The following is a 21,776-nucleotide window of genomic DNA, read 5'->3' on the forward strand; positions in this document are numbered from 1 at the left end:
TGGCTGCCTGCCATTACTGTCATAATGATAGCTGGCATCACTTAGAGCCAGGCAGGGCTTTAAGGGCCTTACACACAGGAACTTCTGTAGTCCCACAATAACCTAGAAGGTGAGTACTATGATTATGTCCATTTTACAGAAGGAGAAGCTGAGGCATGGTATGATAAGGTACCTGGCCTGAGAGTGCACAGCAGGTAAGCAGCGGGCATGGGTCAGACCTGGGTGCCTGCCCCAGTCTGTGTCTTCACCACACTGGCCTGTCTTAGATGCTACCCTGCTTGCTCAGGGGGTAACATCTTCTCCATCTCCTACCAGCAGCCACCCACCCTGGGCCTCCATTTTAAGTCAAAATATGGCTTGTTAGCAGTAGAAAAAGCCCACCTTTTAAAGTGGCTAGTTCTCTTAGTTCCTCTCCACCGTGATCTCTGGGCCCCAAGCATGTGGCTTCCCATGCCTGTGGAGCCTTCACTTACTGGTCCCAGGAGAAGTTCCCTAACTCACACAAAGGCTCTCAACAGAAGGGCTCTGGGTACTTCTCTCTTGTCCTGCACCTACATCAAGTTATTTGAGGAACTTGTAGATGGTGCAGATACCCAGCCTCAAACAACCTAGTGAAATAGATCATCAAGAAGTGAGGTCTAGGAACCTGTATCTTCAAGCACACTAGGTGATCCTTAAGGTGAAGGAGTCATTTCCAATCCACCTTTGATCCTCTGGCCCCTTTGCATAGGGCCAGCTAGAGTGAATTATCCATCAATGCTCACTAACGCATGAAAGAACAGGTCTGAGAAAGCACTTTCCAACTCTCGGCTGGGACCAGGTCAGGCTCCATTCAAACAGGTTTCCGTTTCTCACTGTGAAGCAGGATCCAATCTATTTGCTGGCCACAGGGCTCTAGAATCCAAGACTTTGACTTGAGCTTCAGTTCCACCACTTAGTACCATCTGAGTGCTCTTAGGTGCAGGACCAATCTGCTTCAAGCCTCTGTTTCCTTCTCTGTAAAATGGGGATGGTGACAACTACTCCCCTGAAGGTATTGCTGTGAGAAGGTGTTTGCTGGTGACGGGGCAAGTAGTCCATAAATGTGGGCTTCTATTATTTTTATTATTGTTATTTTTGTTATTGGTGTTATTATTGTTGTTCCACAAAATATTTTACTTTGGAAAATCAGTAACACCCAGTACGCACATGATAAATTCTTGGTAAATTGCAACAGATGTATCGTGGATAACATTAAAGAACTACCAGCACTGAGCATCATAAATGAGCTCGATCAGCTTAACCACAGATGGAACTTCTTTTCTGCTAGCCCCCTCTGGACCTCTTTCACTTGGCTTTCTAAAACCACCCAAGGAGAGCTAATAGGAAATGCTGCTTTCCCATCAGCCAGTGGTGATATCATCAGTTATGAAAGGGCCAAAAAATACAGTAGACTCAGAATGACCTCCTCACCTTGCTGGACTTATGGTCCACATTAAAGGTGGCGATAACCCCGTCTGTCAACTCCCGTCCCTCTCGAAGCACCATATACTCGGACAGCCGGTTGGCCAGGTAGGTTTTCCCAGTGCCGCTGGGGCCAGAGAGAATGATCCGACGGTGATCTATCAGGAGGGAGACGTAGCGCTGCAGGATGGGCTTGGGAATCAAGGACTCAAACACCAGTGAGTCCAGGCTGTTTTCTGTGAGCCCTGCATTTGAGAGAGACAGGAAGCATCTGAAGCCCTGTAGAAAAGGCAGCTCTCTGTGCTTGCCTAACTGGGACTGCCAAGATCTGAGGTTATTCCTCTCCTTGGCAGTCCACTCACCTGCGACTCCTGCACACCCAGGAACACTGGAGGCTGAGAGCAAAGTGCTGCTGCTTTAGGAAGTCACCTCCCTGTTCATCAACGCCATGTGCTTCTGTCTCCTGTCTTGGCTAACTTCCCAGATTCAAACTCACCTTGAACATTTTGGCTCTCAGTCCCCATCTGTCCTCTGCAGAATTCATAAGGCTCTGGGCTCTATTTGCCTGTCTGGATTTACTATACTTACTACACACACACACACACACACACACACACACACTTACTACACACACACACACACACACACACACACACACACACACACACACACACACACACACCCTCTAGTATACTATACTTATGACATCTGCCCAAACCAAACCTGAGTCCTGTCTGTCACAACCCTGAGGTTGTCTCTTCACCCTGCTCCCTCCCACATACCAGGTACCACTGCTATCCACACTAAGATGTGCCATGAAGGCAACAGCACTTTTATCTTTAAAAGGAGGAAAAATGCAAGGCAGGATCATTTGATTCTGGAATGTGAATACTGGCAGACCTAGCCTGAAATGTTGTTAGCTGGGATTCTTGGTCCTCAACAACATAAAGTGGAAACTTATCCTTCTCCTTTCCTATCTGGGACAATGTCATTAATCAGGGTTGTTGGCTTCACGAGAGGTTTCTTTTGGATACTGTCTCTAAGAGAAGATCCATCCAAGGTTAGCTGTCCAGAACCTCAGGTCATTGTTTAAAAGCTAGTCTCAAGAAACCAGCAAAATTAATAAAAAGTAAACTGAAGAGTATGTACTGTTTTATAATAGCATATTCCTTCTACATACTCAGTCACTGCTAGCAGATCCCCCCAATGCATCTATATGTTTGTTTCCAGTCTTCTCCCAATCAAGTAACCCCTAAATACAGTGACTCTTCCAGAATGAACATGACAATGGCCCCCAGATGCCTTATCTGCTAGGGACAAGCCTAAGATTTTCCTGCTACTGAGCTTGATGTAGCGTACACTTGCTCAATCCTCAATGCAAAGTATGGAGTGTAGGGTCTCTAAATTTAATAATAATAATAAACACAGGAAAAAACCACTAGAACACCCTCTCTGTATATATATGTACTGCTCTGTTTCAGCCTTCTGCCATAAACCTCACAGGAAGTGACTATTTTGCACAAGAGCTCACTTCAGGAAATGCAAAGTCAAACCCCCTTCCCCTGGTACCACTGAAGTGAATCACTGCAGCTCAGGCAACTCTTTCAGCTCAAATCCTTGAGTGGTTTTTAGTGCCTTGAAGGCATAAGTTTTAAGTTCTCTAGGAAAGAGAAGAGTCAGGTATCACCGAAAAATAAACCTGAGCTGATCCCTTGAGGTGCTAAAACTTGATGTGCTGACAGCAGCGATGGATCAGGGTCTGCAGAGGGGTGGCCCGCTCCACTAGAGGCAGGTAATCTTGTTACTTTCTAGAGATGCTTGGCCTGGTCTCAGCAATAGGCCATTCCTTTTACTCCTCAGTCCTTTGTAATGCTCACATGTAAAACCAGCAAGTGAACAATGCATGCTTGGCAGGAGGGATGAAATGCAATTTGAACTCAGGACATAAAAGGCTCTCCTTAAAGGGTTCTTGTCGAGGATGATTGTTTCAGTGTGGCCGGTACTCCTTCCGGCTTCCCCTCATGGTAGAATTCTTCTTTCCCATGGGGAGTTCATTCCTGGTGGTTCAAGTGGAACCAATCCAGCTCCTCCACTGATTCTCCTCCACTGGTCCAGCTCTTCCACCAACCCAAATGGATGGGCTGGCGACCATGCTCGGACAAATCCTCTCCCTGGTCATAATGACCAATTCAGTGATGGGAATTTGACCTATAGTGGGCCAGAGTCATCCCTAGGAATTATCTGTTACATTTTCCCCAAAATCCCTCTTTCCTTCAGGTTCCTAAGCTAGAAGAAGGAATTGGGCTACCAGGGGCCATTTCATCAACCATGTGCAAAGAGCTCAATAAATAAGCACAGCCGATGGGCAAAGCTGAGGCAGGCCTGGTCCTGATTCACTGTCTGAGCACCTGGATCCAGCTGTGCTTGAGGTGTACCCCTGGATTGCCCAGGTCCATGAGCCCATACATTTCCTTTTTTGCTACAGCTACTTTTGAGTCTGTTTCTGTCACTTATAGTCCAAAGGCACAATTGTGGAATTTCACTTGCCAGCAGGAGAAGGCTATGTGAGGCTCAAGCAATATGTACCACTTGCCACCTGCAGAGCAAGATCTTAATTCTTGCTGATGGAAAATGGTGGGGTGCTTGTGGAAACTCTACCAACCAGGAAATATACCTTGCATCAAACAATTGCAAAACTGCAGTCAAGAGCAGTGCCCTTCAGGGAAGAAAGAAATGAGACAACACAAATATTGAGCCTAGTACAGTATTTATGAAAGTCTATATTCAAGTGGTCCATAACATATAGGAAATGATAGGGTTTTACAATCAAATAAATTTGGGACAGATTGGATTAAACAGCCTTTTTAACAGCAGGAGTTAGGACACTGAATGACAGAGCCTTTGATGTACCAGTGCACTCCTGTCCCCTAAACACAAATGGGGATAACGATGTAGTTTCCCAGAATTGCATGGCAGTGAAGCTTTTTTTTTCCTCAGTGAACTTTGTGGGCCTAGAATGCACTGGCCTGGGGCTTAATATCACTAGGTAATGAGAAACTGGAAGCTCTAGCAGCATCATGCGTGGGCACAAGCTTCAGCAGTTTCATCAGGATGCTCAGAGTGACTCCTGCAGCCTATCGCAAGTCGTGGTTTTCCCATCTGTAGAACGGGACTGCGTCCAAAGCTTGCTGGCAAGAGTAATTCACCAGTATTGGTAAAGCCCTGTTTCAACAGGGTTATTAAGATTCCATCATCTCAGAGTCATAAGGCTAATGGGATCTTTTGTTAGATAATTGCAGCAATAAACTAAAATGATTTTGTTTCCTAAGGTGGTTGAAAAAGCAAAAGACAGTTCAACTTGCATAGAGTAACTGTGGTAGAAGGGAGAAAAGCAGCCCACAAACATATGCACAAACAAAACTGGGGCCACAAGTGCCTATGCCAAGTCACAAAATGAACAATGCAATTCCTGAAAGCTCCGACCTCTGTAACCAGCTCAATTACCTTTCACAGTCACTGAGATGGTCGTGTTCTCTCCAACCAGATAGCCACAAGGAAGCAGCTCCGGTGTTTCAGAAGTGTTGCTGCGCTTGATTTCTCCAATGCTGTAGCCAAGAACACTGTCTGAATTCAGCCCTAGCTGACTCACTGGGTCGACATGAATGATGTATTCCTGGAAAAAATAAAAAACAAAGACCCCATCAAAGATGTGGCTAAAATCTGCCCATGACTCATGTTTTCATTGGGTGATTTATGATCATCTTCTCTTCTTTCTCAGATGTCTGAGTTGAAATTGAGCTGTGGGATGAGGGGGAGAAGAACTGACTTTCTAAGGGGATAATGCCCGAGTACCACAGGCCTCTCAAATACAGATTTATTTGGTTAGCAGTGGAAAAAAACAAACAAACCCCTAACAAGGTTGTGAACGTTTAGTCTGGATGAACCAAGCACGGAAAAGCTAGGCTGCTTTTCCTAAGTTCGGCTGAAGTCTTGAAGACATCAGGGCCTATGAATGGTGCTGGAAAATTCACGAAAAAGTAATTTTGACAGGAAATCTCTCTTCCATCCCCTTCTTTTGGCTCAAAGATCATATAAAGAGATTAAAATGCAGACTGCTAGAAAAAATCAGCTCTAGATCTTTGAGAAGGAAAATGTGTGTTTAATTTGGAAAGTGTTCCCTCTTAGTTGAGTGAACAAAAGGTTTTAGGTTAGTAAATGTAGAACTAAGGTCCATGTACTAGGAGGTGACTGCACGATGACTTAGGTGGAATCCCAGTAACAGGCCTTGCATGGTCTCATTTCCTCACTTACTATGATGTCAATGTGACTCTTTTCAGCCCAAATTGTTATTCTACTCCAAGGATGTCCCAACTGCCCATCACCAGAGATAAGTTTTTGGCCTAGGTAGGAGAATCGGTCCATCTAAGCCATTCATATGTCTTCTCTGGTCTCATTTCTATAGGCTGGCTTACCAGGATGGGGAACAATCTCCAGTCAAAAAACAGAATTTTCTTTGTATGAGGCTACCTGGATCTAGCTGTTAGAAAGAAACTATAGTGTACTATTAGGTTGTTGCAAAAGTAATTATGTTGGTGCAATTACTTTTGCACCAACATAATAGTTAAGTTAGGTTTTGAAGTCAGACCAACTAAACTAGACCAACGTGGTCTAAATCTAGATCCATGACCTTGAACAAGTGCCCAACCTGACCCTCACTTTCTTCACCTTTAAATGGGATAATATAAGGGGCTTGGCATAGTGTCTGGCACAAAAAACGTGGGCTATTATTACTACTCAGGGAATATGATTAATGAGCACTTATAGTTGTTGACTTACTTCAGGACAATAGAAAAAATGTACCAAAAGCTTCCTTCAAATCCCTGTGTGTTTCAAGGTCCACCTTGGTACTCATTAGTTATTTATCCCATGGCAAACACCCAATCTAATGACGTGATTAAAAAGAATAGAGAAATAAGTATGGCAACATCCTTGAGCCTGGCCGTCGATCAGACATTAATGTCACTCATAAAACAAATCAAAGACTCTGAAGTGTTGGCACAGGATACCGGGCAAATCAGATCAAATCTCCCAAAATGAAGGCTAGAAATCAGATGTCTAAGCCCTGGCCACAGATTACATACTCCAAAGCATATGTCCTAAGACACAATTCTAAGGTGAAAAGAGAGTTGGACATTAGCAGTTCACTGTGAGAGGATCAAAGAGTTGCTCAAATCACACTCACTAGCTGGCCCACCACTGCAAAGGGCAGACGGAAAGAATTTGGCCGATGACCAGTCTGTACTTACCATTGTCCTTCCATTCGCTTGAGAGCCAGGGAACAAGTTCCAGCAACATAAACATGTAGGGAAGGGGACAGGTCTGAGAAATGGCCAAGCTCAGGACATCAACCTCTCTTTACCTCCCCAGGCCCGGATGCCCATGTTAGGTAGTTTGCTGTAGCCGCCGTCTGGAAACACTTACTTTGAACAGCCGTCTAACCACCCCATCGAGCACATCCCACTTCGTCTTGCCACTAACTCCAATGCAGCCAATAAGAAAGAGGTGTGGTCTGGAATCCTAAGGGTAAGGAAATGTACACAGGTGAAAAACAGGTGGATCTTTTTCTGACTCAGTTCAGCAGAGGACTCAGGTTGCCTTAGAACTCCGCCAATGGTTTGAGAGGGGAATAAAAGTCCTATTTGTATTAATACCAGGTATAACTCAGGTGGAAGTAATAGTCTTAATACCTTTCCCTGCTTTACTGCTAAAACAGCGGTCCAAGAGTCAGGAAGAGAGGATTTCCTCTCTGGAATATGGAAACTTTTGCTAAGTAAATGTGTCAGACAGGGCACAAATCACATATTCCTTGTATGGAACTCTCTCCACATCTGTCTAGCATCTCTCCCTTTTCAAACCTTGCTTACAAACTCACCTCTTCCAGGAAGCCTTCAGTGATTAACCCCATCAGGCTCAGAGCTTAAATTGCTTCGGCAATTCTGTACATAACTTATATAATGATATAGTCTGTACTAATTTATATTTAGTTTTAGGTATTTCTGTCATATTTTTGCATATCAAGTTTACCTCCTTACTAGATCTTAAACATTGTCAGGACAAAATGTGTTTCTATTTTTTCTTCTTTCTTGTTTTTAAATAACATTTATTGTTTTTATTCTTGTTAAAACTTAAAACATGTGCAACTCAGAAAACTAGTAAAACTCTGGGAAGAATACTCTCAAAACATCTTTTTCTAACTCTTTTGCATCTCTGTTCACAGGGCTTTGCGTAGTGGCAGCTAACCGGATCACACTGATAAAAGAAAAGCTGACAGAACATGCCATAATATTGGGTTTTTACATGCTCATAAGGATCGGAGTCAGGAGCGTGGTTGGGCGGAGGTGGGGGAGGTGTCATACGGCAGCTAAGCAAAATCAGCAGAGAAAAGAGCACCAGTTTTGCAGTGACATGATCTGACCCCACCACTTGCCCCTGACTTCAAATAAGTAATATTTGGGGTCTTGAGTTTCTCAATTATATAATGAGGATAATAATCCCTGGTCAACCAGCCTCACCTGGATGCTGTAGTGATGCAGAATAATATAACTTTTGAAGGTGACTTGTAAACTTTTGTAAAAGGTATGCTCTATCTGTTCATATTGACAATCACTAGAATAAATAGTCCACAAGGTATAACCTGCATTTACTGTAAGAATGAGTTTCCCAGCCGGGTGTGGTGGTTCACGCCTATAATCCCAACACTTTGGGAGGCCGAGGCAGGTGGATCACAAGGTCAGGAGTTCGAGACCAGCCTGGCCAATATGGTGACACCCCATCTCTACTAAAAATACAAAAATTAGCTGGGCATGGTGGCAGGTACCCATAGTCCCAGCTACTTGGAAGGCTGAGGCAGAAAAATCACTTGAACCTGGGAGGCAGAGGTTGCAGTGAGCCAAGATCGCACCACTGCACTCCAGCCTGGGCAAGAGAGTGAGACTCTGTCTCCAAAAAAAAAAAAGAAAAACAAAAGAAAAAAGAATGAGTTTCCCCTAACAGTCCATCACTTTACTAGCTATGTTTTGAAAATGGAGCTATCTATTGTATATTTCATGGCTAGATGACACTAATGGAAGTGCCAAAATGCTGAGCTTACCCCCTATAGTGAGGCTAGCAGGCCAGCCACAAAGCTGAATCCCCTAAGAAAGGTCTGGCTGCAGATGCTTTGTTCTGTGGGTTCCCTAGCTGTCTGAAACTACAGTAGCATGTTGGCTAGAAATACTAAGAAATAACAAACAAAAAACTCAAGGGAACTTGAAATGGTGACTCATGAGGCCTTTTCACATTTATTCGAGAAATAGTCATTCAAAGCATCACTGGCTAAAATTCAGAGTTTTAATCACTGGCTAAAATTCAACTTTCAATATCAGCTCTAGCCCCCATCCCAAAATAGTCTCTGGCAGTGGTATAGACTCTGGAAGTTCCTAGACTTTGGAAGTGAACAGAAACCGTACTAGGAAAACTCAGATTCCCCAGCCTTGGGGAGTCAGGACGCCCCACTAGCTCTATCTTCAGCCACCTGCATGCTCCCAGGGCTTGGCATCTCCATCCCTTGATGTCTACCAAGATGTCTACTCTTGGTGACTGATGACCGATAAAACTGGTGCTCTTGGTCTGCTGCATGTGGTCAGCTTATTTCTGTATCTTACATGCTGAATGTGCATAGCTGCCTCTGAGGTGCTTTGGAAGTATATTACATTCAGAAAGGCCCTTTCCAATGCATGTTAGTGTTTAGTTAATTACATGAAAGTGAAACGTGGGACCATTTTTAGTATTCTTTATTAGACTTTCAAGCACACGAGAAAGGGAAATGCCGTTCACACACTTTACTTGTGTCAGAATGCTGCAAGGGATTATGGTTAGTTAAGAGAAGCGTTAGTAGTATTTCCAAATCACCTTAGGCTCCGAGGTGATACAGGTTTTACCATTAGATCACTAAGCTAGGTACTTCTACCTGGGGGAGGGACAGGCAGAGCAGGGAAAGGGATCCAACTAACCTCCTTCCACTTCATTTCCTCCTGAAAGCTGACAACTATCTTAACATGCCTGCCTCCTTCCTTCCGAGCCGAGCATTCACCAGTGTCATCCAGCAACATGTCTGCGAATGGAAAACATCAACAGCCTTAGGCACATGGGGACAGCAAAGCCAGCTTCCTGACACCCCCGCTGCTGGTTGGCACAGCAGCGGGACAAACAGGTGTCAGGGTGCAGGGGGTGGGGGGGTAGGGGAAGAGGAGAGGGCAAAATGGAGAATGCAATCACAGAAACCAATGGTGGACCAACCAAAGAACCAGCAGGCTGACAATGCACCTTGCCGGATGGAAGTGCGAGGGAGAGACTCAACCAAAACAACAACAGCAGCAGCATCATGGATAAAAAATAAAAGCATCAGCCTTAATACGCTTACAAAGAAAACCTAGATTGTGTTCACTGATGGTTGCGCCAGCCTGGAATCCATCCTGAAGGCAGGAAGATCATAGACCAAGCCACTGCCCCAACTGGGACCTGCTACTATGGGGTTTGTGTACAGCATTCAGCTTGCAGGTCAGCCTCTTAAAATGGATCAAACAGAACTCAGCATGGTGGGTGAGGGGATCCAAGCTCAGGGCTTGGAGAATTTGGGGTGCTGGAGCAAAGCATGAGAGCAATCTAACGGCTGGGCTCATGTTGGTAGCAGACTCACACCCAGACACATACACACCCCAAGTGCACACACGCCTGTTGCCTCTCCATTTGATCTGTTGATCTGCTTATTTTGGGGCTTTCGCTTAGAGATCAGGGTGCCAGCTCTAGGTCCATTCCTGCCCCCAAACCCTGTAGGCCACTCACCCAGACTGGTTGACTCAGTGAGGTTCAAGCTGTGCGGGGAGAGGCCCATGGACTGCCTCGGGGAGGCAGAGATGGACACTTGGGAAGGAGCCCGGCTGCAGCCACTGCCTTGAGACTCTGACTTCAGCCGATCATTCTCGGCTTTCAGCTTCTCTATTTCACTCTGCAAAGAGCAATGGAGAAGCTCCCTTAGTAGGCAGAAGTAATGTGAACAAGATTTTTCTGAAGGAAGGATCTGAAAGTTCCCTGCAGAAACCAGGCTGGTCTCCCACCCAAGGCGAACAACACCCTCAGAGAGATTCAGCAGTGTTTGCTGCCCCTGCTGTAGACACAAGACATGCTGCCATGGGAGGTCCATCCATTCAGAGAACAGGCCTTTGAAAAGACCTCTGAAATGCTTCCCAGAGTCTGCTGCTTGAGGATTAAGTGAAAAAGAGTCTTATGATCTAAGAGGTTTGTGCAACTCTGGCTTTTACAGGCTTCTTTCCTGCAGGACTTCTCAGAATCTTTAATGAGCTCCTCTACGCCATGAATCGAACAGAGGCACATGGTGTGCAGCATTTTCCAAACATATTTGATCAAGGTGTTCTCCTGTCATAGAGCTTCTCATGGAAAGAATGTTTCAGGGAACCTCCTTTGGGAAACACTGACTCCATTAAGGTCCCAGCAGACTCCAGAGGTATCTTTCATTCTATGAATATTCACGAAGAACCTACAATGTGCAAGGCATTGGTGCTATGTCCAGAGAAAGGTATGCAAAAAGCCCAGAAGACCCAAATGTCTTCACTTCATGGCAGAAGGTGGGAGGGGCTGTAAGAACAAATCTACAAAAATACTCAGATGAGGGTACTAACTCTCCAGCTGCAAGACTTGGAAAGGCATCAGGCCGAGCATTAAGGAAAGGGTCTAACTTGGATGTGCAGAGGAATATACCCAGTGGAGGGAACAATATGAAAGAGGAATTCCCAAGGATGCAAAGGGGGCAGTCAGCGACTCCATCTGGCTGGCGAGTAGATTCTGGGAAGAGGAGCTGGGGAGGGTGGTGTGGATTAACAGTGGAAAGGACCCTGCAGAAGGCCTTGAAGGCCAGGTGAAGGAGACTGTACCACATGCCACAGGCACCAGGGGAGTCACTAAAAGTATTATGTAAAGGAAGAGCATGGGTACTCTTATTCTTCTAAAAGACTGGTCTTTGAGCAATGTGTGGGAGGGACTGAAAAGAGATAGAGGCTGGGAAAGCGAGGGCTGCCACCAGATTCTGATGTAGCCCTCAGGGCTTAGTGGAGAGCAGCCTCTGGGAGCTCCCTCATAGACAGCCTTGAGCTCAGCCCATGCTCCCGGGCTCTCACCTGCATCCTGTTCATGGCCTCCCGGAGCTGGTCCAGCTGGTGGGCAGAACTGAGAGCTTCTAAGCGGATATCTGTCAGCTTCATCTCCTTGTCCCTTAACTCATTTCGGAGCTGCATGACGGTCTCAGCTTCACTATCCATGCATTCTGAAATCCTAGGGAAAGAGGAATGTTACTGATGAAAGCAGCTCCTTTTAGTCCCCTACTGAACACTGGTCCACATCAATCATCAGGTTTGTTTAGCAGTAACTGTGAATAACCAGCTGCCTGGTGCTTCCTGGGGGTGACAATACCAAAAGCACCTGAAAACAGATTTTATTCCTTCTCTATATTCTTTTTTTCTTCTTTAAATTGGTTTATTTAGACCACTGATGTTTAAAATCGTTAATATAGTTAGATTATTATTTACTGTATTGTTACTTTTCTATTTGTTGTCCTTTTTCTTTGTTCCCATTTTTGTCTTTCACTCTTTTCCTGCATTCCTATTTTTGTCTTTCACTTTTTTCCTGCTTTTTGTGGTTTCACTTTTTAAATTTTATTTTTATTTTTATTTTAGAGACAAGATTTCAGTCTCTACATTCTTTCTTTGCTGAGCTCTGGCAATCAGAATGGCTTTGGTGTGCCTTTCAGCAAAATTCCAGTAATATAAGGATAAGCAGGCGCTGGCAAAAGAGAGTAGTAACCTTCCAGTTTGATAACCCCCTCCCCCACCATGTGTACACAGCTGGGCTTCCATGACACCACATGCCCTTGAGTTCCAAACCGACTCAGAGAAGCAGGGTCAGCTTTCTGTTTTAAAGATCAGAAACTTCTTTATTAAACAACTGAGGGCCCATTTTATTTGCCAAAATGGGGATGAAACCTAAAGATATGTGTGGAAGGTGTTAATCTGTTCCTGATCACATTCTGAAAACTCACTCCCCTAAAAGTGTCTAGACAGATCAACCTTCTTTAGTTCGCTCAGCCCCAACACTGCTTAACACACTCAGGTCAAGAAGGGAAACCTCTTCAGGGAGTTAGAGAACAGACGGGATGGTGTGACAGGCAAGCCAAAGTTGTATCTGAAAACTCTGCAACAGCCTGGCTAACTATCTTCTTTTCCCTGCTGCACACCAGGTCAAGGTCACCATGGGACCCTGTTGAGTTCCTCTTTCTGAAGAGGTGGTTCTTCTAGGTTAGGCTCCTTAATTACTTAGGTTTGCTCTTCAAACACCTGGCAAATCAGTACAAAGTAGAAGATCATAAAAGTCGTGATGAATTGCAATGTTAAGAAAGATAGTTCTCTTAAAAAAAAATAGTTCTGTGAGTTTCAACGATCTTAGCATCTGGGTTACTGGGTGATCCAGAATAGAAAGCTTTGACATTTCTTGGACTAAAGACAGAAAAACAACCCCAAACACCCCCATTCTCAAGTTCATAAAGTTACAAAGCTGAAGCCGATTATGTCTAAAGGAGATGATGAGCATGTGGTTTCTGCAGAAATAAATGATCACACGAGTCTGCTCTCCAAGACCCAAGCTATGGGTTTGGGGCCAAACAAAACCTGACCTGTAAAACTGGATGAGGGTGTGGAAATTTTAATTCCCAAAGGAAAATGATTTATAAAATTGTTAAAAGAGATGAAATTGTATTTCGGGGGCAGAAAGAACTGGAAGAAAAATTTAACACTTGAATAGCCAAATGTTTCTGTTGCTCTTTTCTTGACCTGAACCTGAACTTTTTTGATTTGAGAGACACAGTAAAACCACCTTATGTTTTTAAAAGTTACCAGTCACCAAGGAAGATTCTTAGCTTCAAAATCTTATTGAAAAACCCAAAGAACTCCTGAAAATGATCTAATTATTTCCATCTCACACTTCTGAGAGACGAAGCCAATAGATTCAGGACTAAAAGGGTGAGAAAGAAATGTCTTTAGAATTTGCAACATCCTTTCTCAGCTCTCTGTACTTTGAATAGCCTGTGGTTTGTGAGGTTTACTGATAGAACCATGCTTTTTTTTCTTTCTTTGGTTTGGGAGGTTTGCAGGAGGAGCTTGCAAAAACTGGTTCTATCTTGAGAAGACTATGGTTTCTTGGTTTAAATGGAGTGTAAAGTCTGAACAAAATTCCACCGTGATACTCCCTTCTTAGCCAAATCATGTCCTACACAGATCTTGAAGACTCAGATTCACTGCAGAGAATAGTCTGTTCTGGCTGACACCATATGAGGCTGGTCTGTCCAGCACTCCACAATAACGCACCTTGCTCAAGTCATCTTCACCTGATCTGCACCCTTTTCCCAGGAAGCTCTCGGCAAGAGAGAAAATACCTTCTTGGCACTCACGTTGTGGAACGTATCACATGGGTTACTTTGCAGAGCTTGGCCCAAACCCTTGACTTTACAAAAGGTACCAAACTGAAATGAAGAAAGTCTGTGTTGGGAGGACTTTGCCCTCCCTGTGCTCCTCCAGAAGCAGTCAGCTATCAGAAACACACAATGATGAGGCCTCATGAGACAGATGCCCTATAACGTAGACATGATGTTGAAAACACATTCTTGGCCCGGCGTGGTGGCTCACGTCTGTAATCCCAGCTGAGGCAGGTGGATCACCTGAGTTAGGGAGTTCGAGACAAGCCTGGCCAACATGGCGAAACCCTGTATCTACTAAAAATACACAAATTAGCTGGGTGGTGTAGCTGTGGTGGCGGGCACTTGTAATCCCAGCTACTCAGGAGGCTGAGGCAGGAGATATCGCTTGAACCTGAGAGGTCGAGGTTGCAGTGAGCCAAGATCGCGCCACTGCACTCCAGCCTGGGAGGCAAGAGCGAAACTCAGTCTCAAAAAAAAAAAAAAAAAGAAAACACATTCTTTTGCAGCAGCCTTAACTAAGCTTCAGTCCCTAATCCTAATGCCCAAGACAGAGCCTTCTCCCCTAGTTCCTTCCCTGACTAGACTTTTGCTATATCGCTGATAATTTCATTTCACTTAACATGTTACCTCTGCTTGGCTGCTGGCTCCTCGGGGACCAGGGTTATTCTCTGCATCATTTCTGGCATCTGATCACATTTACATAATGGGTACCTAACAAATGCTTATGGAATACCTAAACAAATGGGCTACATATTTGAAGTATATTATTCCATTTCCTTTGTACATTACTCACTCCATGAAGAGGTACTGTAATTATCTCCAGTTTTAAAAAGGGGAGGCAGAGACATGGAGACAAACAGGCCCCAGACTGCACTATTTAAAAATGATAGAAGCAGATTCAAACCTGGCAGGTCTGCTCAGCTCTAGAGCCTGTGTTCCTGAACTATACCCACTAGGCGCTCAACACTATGCTTGTCCACTTCATAAACTGCTTACTGAAGACAACTTATGTGTGTTGCTTCCTACTCAGTCCCTTAACTGTGATTCAAGCCTTTTTCCACTGTCTTGTCCACAGTCAGGGCTGGTGGCACACCTAATTTTAAAATGCCTCGAGTGTGGGAAAACGTTGCCTTACCACAACTACCATTCCTTTCGCCCACGGATTGGGGAATTTCCTAAGCCCGACTCCTCTGCCTATGGTTTTGCCTTTGAACTCCCTCTCACATCTAGATTTGCACATTCTTACAAACCCTTCGAGGTTGGAAACAAGCATTTGCTCTCAGCCTACCCTTTGGAAAACGAGACCAAAAACAAACATCTCCAGCGTGCATGGATGCTGTGGAATGTAAGAAAAGGGCTGGGGAGCCAGGAGCCAACCCCGCCCGATTCCTCTGGGGAAAGTGGCTTGGAGGATAGTTCTGCCATGGTCCTGCATAGCTGAGTGCATCACCGCCTCTCTCTGCTCATCTTACTTGGCCGCCCAGCAGCATCTGGCCCCATTCCTACTCCCTCCAGCAACAGTTTCCCCTCTCTGCTCCTGGGTTTCCTCCTACCTTGCTGGCCGGCAGCTGTAACTCCCTCTTTCTGAACTTCAGATATCAGAGTGCACTAGAGCTCAGTCCTCTTGCCCTTGTGCCCTCTGATCATCTTCGTCTTCATTCAACCCCTTGGAGAACTCTTCCAGTTACCCAGCTTTCGACACCACCTATGAGTCTGTGTCTCCCAAATCTACACCTCTAGGAAGTCCAGGCTGGTTGACCTGGATATGGATGTCTGCTGGCATCTCAAATTTAATGTAACCAAAGTAGTGCTCCGACTCCCCACTCTGCTCTCCTCTGTGTCTCCCACTCATCCCAGGTACTCAAGTTGTAAATCTAGGAATATCCCAGGATGCCTCTCCTCTTTCTCTTGCACTCACATCTGATCCATCACCATACACTGTCAACTTTTCTTCTAGAATATATCCTAAATCCATCCAGGACTCACCACTGTTATCAGTGGTTCATTCATTCCACCAAATATTTGAGTGCTTGCAAAACCAATAGAGTACTTACCTCCATGGAGCTTCTACTGTAGATCTGGGGTTGGGGTGGGGGACAGAGAACAAATAATCAAGGAAAACATCTATGTCAGGTGTCAGGGGGCAACATGTGCAATGGGGAAAAATGAAGCAGGGGCAAAGGGACCATGGGGAGCACTGGCTCGTGGTGGAATGTTGGTTTATGCAAGTGAATGGGCAAGGCCTTATTAAGTCACGTTGAGCACAGACCTAAGGAAATATATATCTGAGGGAAGAGCATACCAGGCAGAGGACACAGGAAGCACACAGGCCTTGAGGTGGAGAGTCTGATTGGAATGTTCAAAGAACAAGTGGGCCAGAGTGGCTAAGAGCCCCTGGGTGATCTCCCTTCCCCATATTGCTTACACACAGAACAGAGACTGATCTTTGTAAATTCAGATTATCTCATATTCCTGTTTCAAACTCCACCACACCCATCCATTATACATGAAATCAGATGCGAATTCACTTCAAAGCCTTGCATGTTCTAGGCCCTGACTATGTCTGTGGCTGTAGCCTCTTCGCATATGTGGGAAGTCATGCTGTCCATCCCTCTCTCTCTCAGACACATCAAACCTGTTTCTACATCAGGCTCCTTGTGTTATTTATTTTTTGGGTCAGGAAGACTGCCCTGCTCATTGGGAGGCTGGGGTGGCAGAGGCTGCTATGTGTTCACCAAAGCCCCTTTCCTCCTTCACTTCTTCTGCTGCAGGTGGTATGGCTTTGAGTCCTGGTCAGTGGACTGTGGGAAGAGGGGACATAAGCCTCTTCCAGGCCTGGTCCTTAAAAACCCTCCTGCAGGTTCCTCTGCACTTCCCACAGCCCCACGCCCACTGGCTGGACACAGAACGTTGAGCAGTGGACTGGGCCCTGTGGATAGTGGGAGCCTCAGTGCCTACATCACTAGAGGGCAGGCCACCTGCTGACTAGGACTATCTGCACTGGGTTTGGAGTGAGCAAGAAATAAAGTCATATGTAAAGCTGCTGAGCGTTGGGCTGAGTTTGTTACAGCAGCTAATGTTACCTGCTGAAACTAACCCAGTGGCTCCCCCTGGCATGCAGATTCAGCTGAAATGTCACCTACTCAGAGGGCTATTTTCTGACCACCCTATCTAAAGTTGCTGCCAAGGTATTCTGTATCTCAGCACTGTTTTAATTCACAGCATTAGCTCTTAGCACTCTCTAATTTTCCTAGTTTATTCAGGATTTATTTGTTTAACGTTCGTCTCCTCTCTTGGAATACAGGGTCCCTGAGTAGGAACTTTGTCTTGCACTTTATCGTAAACACAACTGAGAATGGGGCCTTCAGAGTGAAAGTTCAGGAGTAGAATGAACTGTACTATGTCATGTCTCCACTAGTATTTACTCTTCTCAGGGGTGGAGAATCTGTTTAACTTTTTTTTTTTTTTTAATAGAGACATGGCCTTACTCTGTCACCCAGGCTGGAGTACAGGGTGATCACAATTCACTGGACCTCAAATTCCTGGGCTCAAGTGACCCTCCTACTTCAGCCTCCCAAGTAGCTGGGACTACAAGTATGCAACACCATGCCTGACTGATTAAAAAAAATTTTTTTTTGTAGAGACAGAGTCTCACTATGTTGACCAGGCTGGTTGCCAGCTCTTGGCCTCAAGCAATCCTCCCTCCTTGGCCTCCCAAAGCGCTGGGATTACAGGCGACAGTAACTGCACCTGGCTTTGTTAACATCTTTTTGGTCTCTTCAGAGCATCTGAAATAGTGCTCTGCTCACACAGGTTGCTATATAAAAAGTTTAAATCAATCAATAAAGAAGACATGATGAGTTCCTTTTTCTCCTGATCAGGAGACAACTGAGTTGGGATGCTTTGGGATGATGGCATGTGTGAGAGTCACAGGCAACTGGTTCTTTACTCCTTCCTTAGGCACTCTGCAGATGGAGGAGGACACACCCTCTCAGTCATTTGTCTAATTCTTCACTCAAAATAACACAGGGCACTGGGCTGGGCACTACAGGGCCAAACCGAAGTCCAGTGCCTCAGTGTCCTTCTTCCTTCCCCCATTCAGTTTTACCCTCACCCGTAGCAGTAGGAAGTACACATCCCTGTGGCTACCTTTTACTAGGCTGCTCCCCAAGAAAAGAGGAATTGATCATCTAACTCAGTAAAGTAGAGACCCTGACAGGGCCATGTTTCAATAGTGGGTGAGGTTGCTTAAAAGTCGTAACCCTGGTCGGGTGCAGTGGCTCACGCCTGCAATCCCAGCACTTTGGGAGGCCGAAGCAGGTGGATCATCTGAGGTCAGGAGTTCGAGACCAGATTGACCAATATGGTGAAACCTCATCTCTACTAAAACTACAAAAATTAGCCGGGCATGGTGGCATGCGCCTGTAGTCCCAGCTATTCAGGAGGCTGAGACAGGAGAATTGCTTGAACCCGGGCAACAGAAGTTGCAGTGAGCCGAGATCATGCCACTGCACTCCAGCCTGGGCGACAGAGCAAGACTCCATCTCAAAAACAAAAACAAAACACAAAAAAGGTCATAACCCTACTATCCTCTGTTTCCTCTCTTCCACTCCCATGCAGTTGGTACACTACAAAGACCTGGCCTCTGGACAGGCTGATTTTGCCTGTACTCCCTCTACCCATCTGGTAAGCTGCTAAGGCAGGGCTTTAAGACACTTATGCTGTCTTCAGTGGGCTGGCTGGTTAAGTGGACTTAGGGTCAGCTCCACAGACCTGGCCCCCTGAGAATGAAGAAAGATGGAACAGCATGGAAAAGGCCCTTCATGCATGGTATTTAACTTGGCTTTCCCAAGAATCCAGTGAAGTAGATGTAATGAACCCTATTTTTACTAGTGAGGAAACTGAAGTTTATACAACCAAACTTCTTTCTCTAACCCTATCTCAGTGGCTGTCCTGACCCTGGCCATGACTTCCCTCTTCTTCCATGCACTGTCTCATCTCTCTGACAACTTTCCTTGCAGACTACCTGTGCTCCAGTTCTTTAATTCTAGACCTGGAACACCATGGTCTCAAAAGAAATCCAGCCCTACTGAGCAGGCCAGCCTTTCTTACTGCTGCAGGAAGCAAGCTCCTGTATATCCATTTATCTCATTCAATTCTTAGGGCTAGGATACGTACACAAAAACCATTATCCCAAATTGACATATAAAGGTATGGAAACAAAGAGAACTTAAGTAACCTGCTTAAGGCCAACCAGCTAGTTATGGATATTGACACCGTCAGAACGAAAACCTAAGATTCTTTTCTCTTTCAACTTTCCCAGTCCTAAAGCATTGAAAGAACATGCACAGTCCTATTAAAGCAAAGCATAAGGGAACCCAAGGAGCAGATGTGTCATAACAGGACTCCTAGCCATTCCTACTGGAGAGGGTTCTCGGGGTCAAAGATGTTATCTGACTAGACAGACAGACTTACAGAGAGTTGGAGTGAGAATTCCTCAGCAGTGGGGTGGAACCTGTGGACCCATTGTGTGGTAACTTTGGTGAGGAAGGCAAAGAAGAATCCGTCATCTCCTCAATGTCTGAATGAGAGGACGCAGATTTTGGGGACTTCTTCTTCCCAAAAGCTTGCTTGAAGGAGCTGCGTAACTGAATATACAAGACTGTCAGTCTCACAGCGGGGGCAACCAATGCTTAGGCCTTGGCAAAACAGAGACATGCACACAAAAAAGCGATTAATTCTCCCATGTTTTTCCCCCCACCAATGGAAGAGGTTCCCAAGAGCTCTTTTGAATCAGTGCATTAAGGGAGGAAGAGTTATCTGGTGTTGCCAGCTTGAGGGACTGCACCTGTGGGTAACATTCCATGCCTACTCTTGGTTCAAGACTAGATGCCAACAGCAAGACAGAGCCTGGCTCAGCAGATGGATGTTGGGAAGATGAGGTTACACAGCAACAAAGCAGGATGCTCAGACACGGTGATGGATGAGGATGAGGTTAGTCATATCAATGGATGGGTTAGCTTGGTATCTGATATTAAAGTTGGTCTTGCTTACCTCATTGACCTGCCAGAGAAAACGCAAGCAAAAATGGGGAAGGGGGAGGAAAAAAGACAATTTTTTAACAGAGAAAGCCAGTGACAGGGAAAGCTTCGGACTTTCAGACACAACATGGCTAATAATAAACACCACACACAGGGGAGGTTTCCAGTAGGAACACAAATCTTTAAAAGCATTGGGGCATATTCCTCCCTTCTGAAAGGAAGGGAATAGCAGGTTGGGGAGTCCTCTACAATTCCAGTTCTTCCAGCTTTTCCCTGTCTGGCTGAAATGGCTGCCTCCCACCTTCCTGTGCTTCTCATTCTCTTTTTTTCTCTTGTCAGTCACCTCTCTGTGCTTTAAATTTTTGGGGAGGTTGGAGAGGATGTCTTCTTTTTTGAGCAATTCTAGCTTCACTATTACACTGGCCCTGGATGTCTGTATAGCTCCTTAACCTATCCACTTAGGAGTTTCAGCTATTTGTGTATATAAGAAGATAATCTAATAAGCAGCGAATTAGCCATCTCACTTGTTACTCAGAAAATGGTTATTTTAAAGAAATTTATTAACCATATGGGGGGAAAGGAACTAGTATATTACAATTTCCCCAAATCATGAGATGGATCTGAAAATTCTTTTCCCCCCCACTCTGTTGCAGGAAATGGAGACCTAAACATTTCAATGAGAACATAAAGAATTAAAATGCAATGTCTTCTCTGAAAGCCATAATCAGATTTTTCTAGGCCAAAAACTAATGTTTCATCTTGAAAACAGGCCTTTTAAAAGTAATTTCCTTTTTCTAAAGTCTTTTTTCCTTGTGAAAATACATTCCAGGGGTTTTCTTAGCCACTGAAAAATTCAGAAAACAGGCCATTCTAAAAATTGATGAGATTTTTCTCCCATCAACAGGTTTCATCTGTAATAAACCGCATGTCCAGCTTGTGGGCAAATCTAGATCCCTTTTCTCTCCCATTTCCTACCTCTGATAATATTTCCAGAGAGCAGTCACAGAAACAGAAGGATTAGGGACACAAGCCATCAACTGAAATCCTTGCCTTTACCTCTGGTGAAAAGCCAGGTGGAAGAGGAGATTACAAAGATCAGACAGAGCTAAGCTTTGGGATTAGCTGAGGATGCCAATTATCCATCTTCCCTGATTTGACTGATAACCGGGAATTGTCTTAAAGCAACATAAGCAAGTTTTATTTCTTGAAGAAAATGGAATAACCACTATTTTTCGTAGAAAATATCTCTCTTGTCCTTTGAAAATCAAAGCAGACCATGTTTATCGATTGCATATTAGAGACAGCAATATGAATTAATCCTATCTGTGTTTAGTCATAACAAATAAGTTGACTAAGAGCCATTAGTAACTTAAAAAAGAAAATTTAATCAGAAAGATGAGCGGGTCATACTAAACTGGCTTTTTAGCTTGCTTCCAATGCAAGTCACCGACAACCAAAATTACTAAATCCCTGACGTCTGTATCACTAGACCTCGCCACCCATCCAAGATAACACAAAATGAGTGAGAAGTGTACAGAATGAATGAGGACACTGAAGCTACTAGTGAAACAGGATGCTGTCAGCACAAATGGGGAACAGGAGCCACTGGTCAACTCCAGATCAACTTGAGATATTCTTGCACTGAAGACAAGGGATAGCAAATCTGTCACAGCTCTGTAGCCTTTAAAGAAGAACTAAAAAACTGGATGGAG

General features: G+C 44.8%; 1 protein-coding gene across 19 annotated transcripts in view; it reads right to left on the reverse strand.

Annotated features, from left to right (window-relative positions):
• Nucleotides 1-21,776, reverse strand: part of NAV2 (neuron navigator 2) — an 882,771-nt gene that overhangs the window by 24,898 nt on the left and 836,097 nt on the right. For all 19 annotated transcript variants that reach the window (XM_063728134.1, XM_063728135.1, XM_024254960.2 and 16 more), the window contains 7 exons: nucleotides 19,499-19,671; nucleotides 11,676-11,829; nucleotides 10,327-10,489; nucleotides 9,495-9,595; nucleotides 6,925-7,020; nucleotides 4,948-5,116; nucleotides 1,453-1,688 (listed from right to left, as the gene is read on the reverse strand). In XM_063728134.1, the coding sequence (XP_063584204.1) occupies nucleotides 1,453-1,688; nucleotides 4,948-5,116; nucleotides 6,925-7,020; nucleotides 9,495-9,595; nucleotides 10,327-10,489; nucleotides 11,676-11,829; nucleotides 19,499-19,671 (1,092 nt within the window). The remainder of the gene's footprint in view (nucleotides 1-1,452; nucleotides 1,689-4,947; nucleotides 5,117-6,924; nucleotides 7,021-9,494; nucleotides 9,596-10,326; nucleotides 10,490-11,675; nucleotides 11,830-19,498; nucleotides 19,672-21,776) is intronic.

Source organism: Pongo abelii, chromosome 9 (assembly GCF_028885655.2).
Source record: "Pongo abelii isolate AG06213 chromosome 9, NHGRI_mPonAbe1-v2.0_pri, whole genome shotgun sequence".
NCBI lineage: Eukaryota > Metazoa > Chordata > Mammalia > Primates > Hominidae > Pongo > Pongo abelii.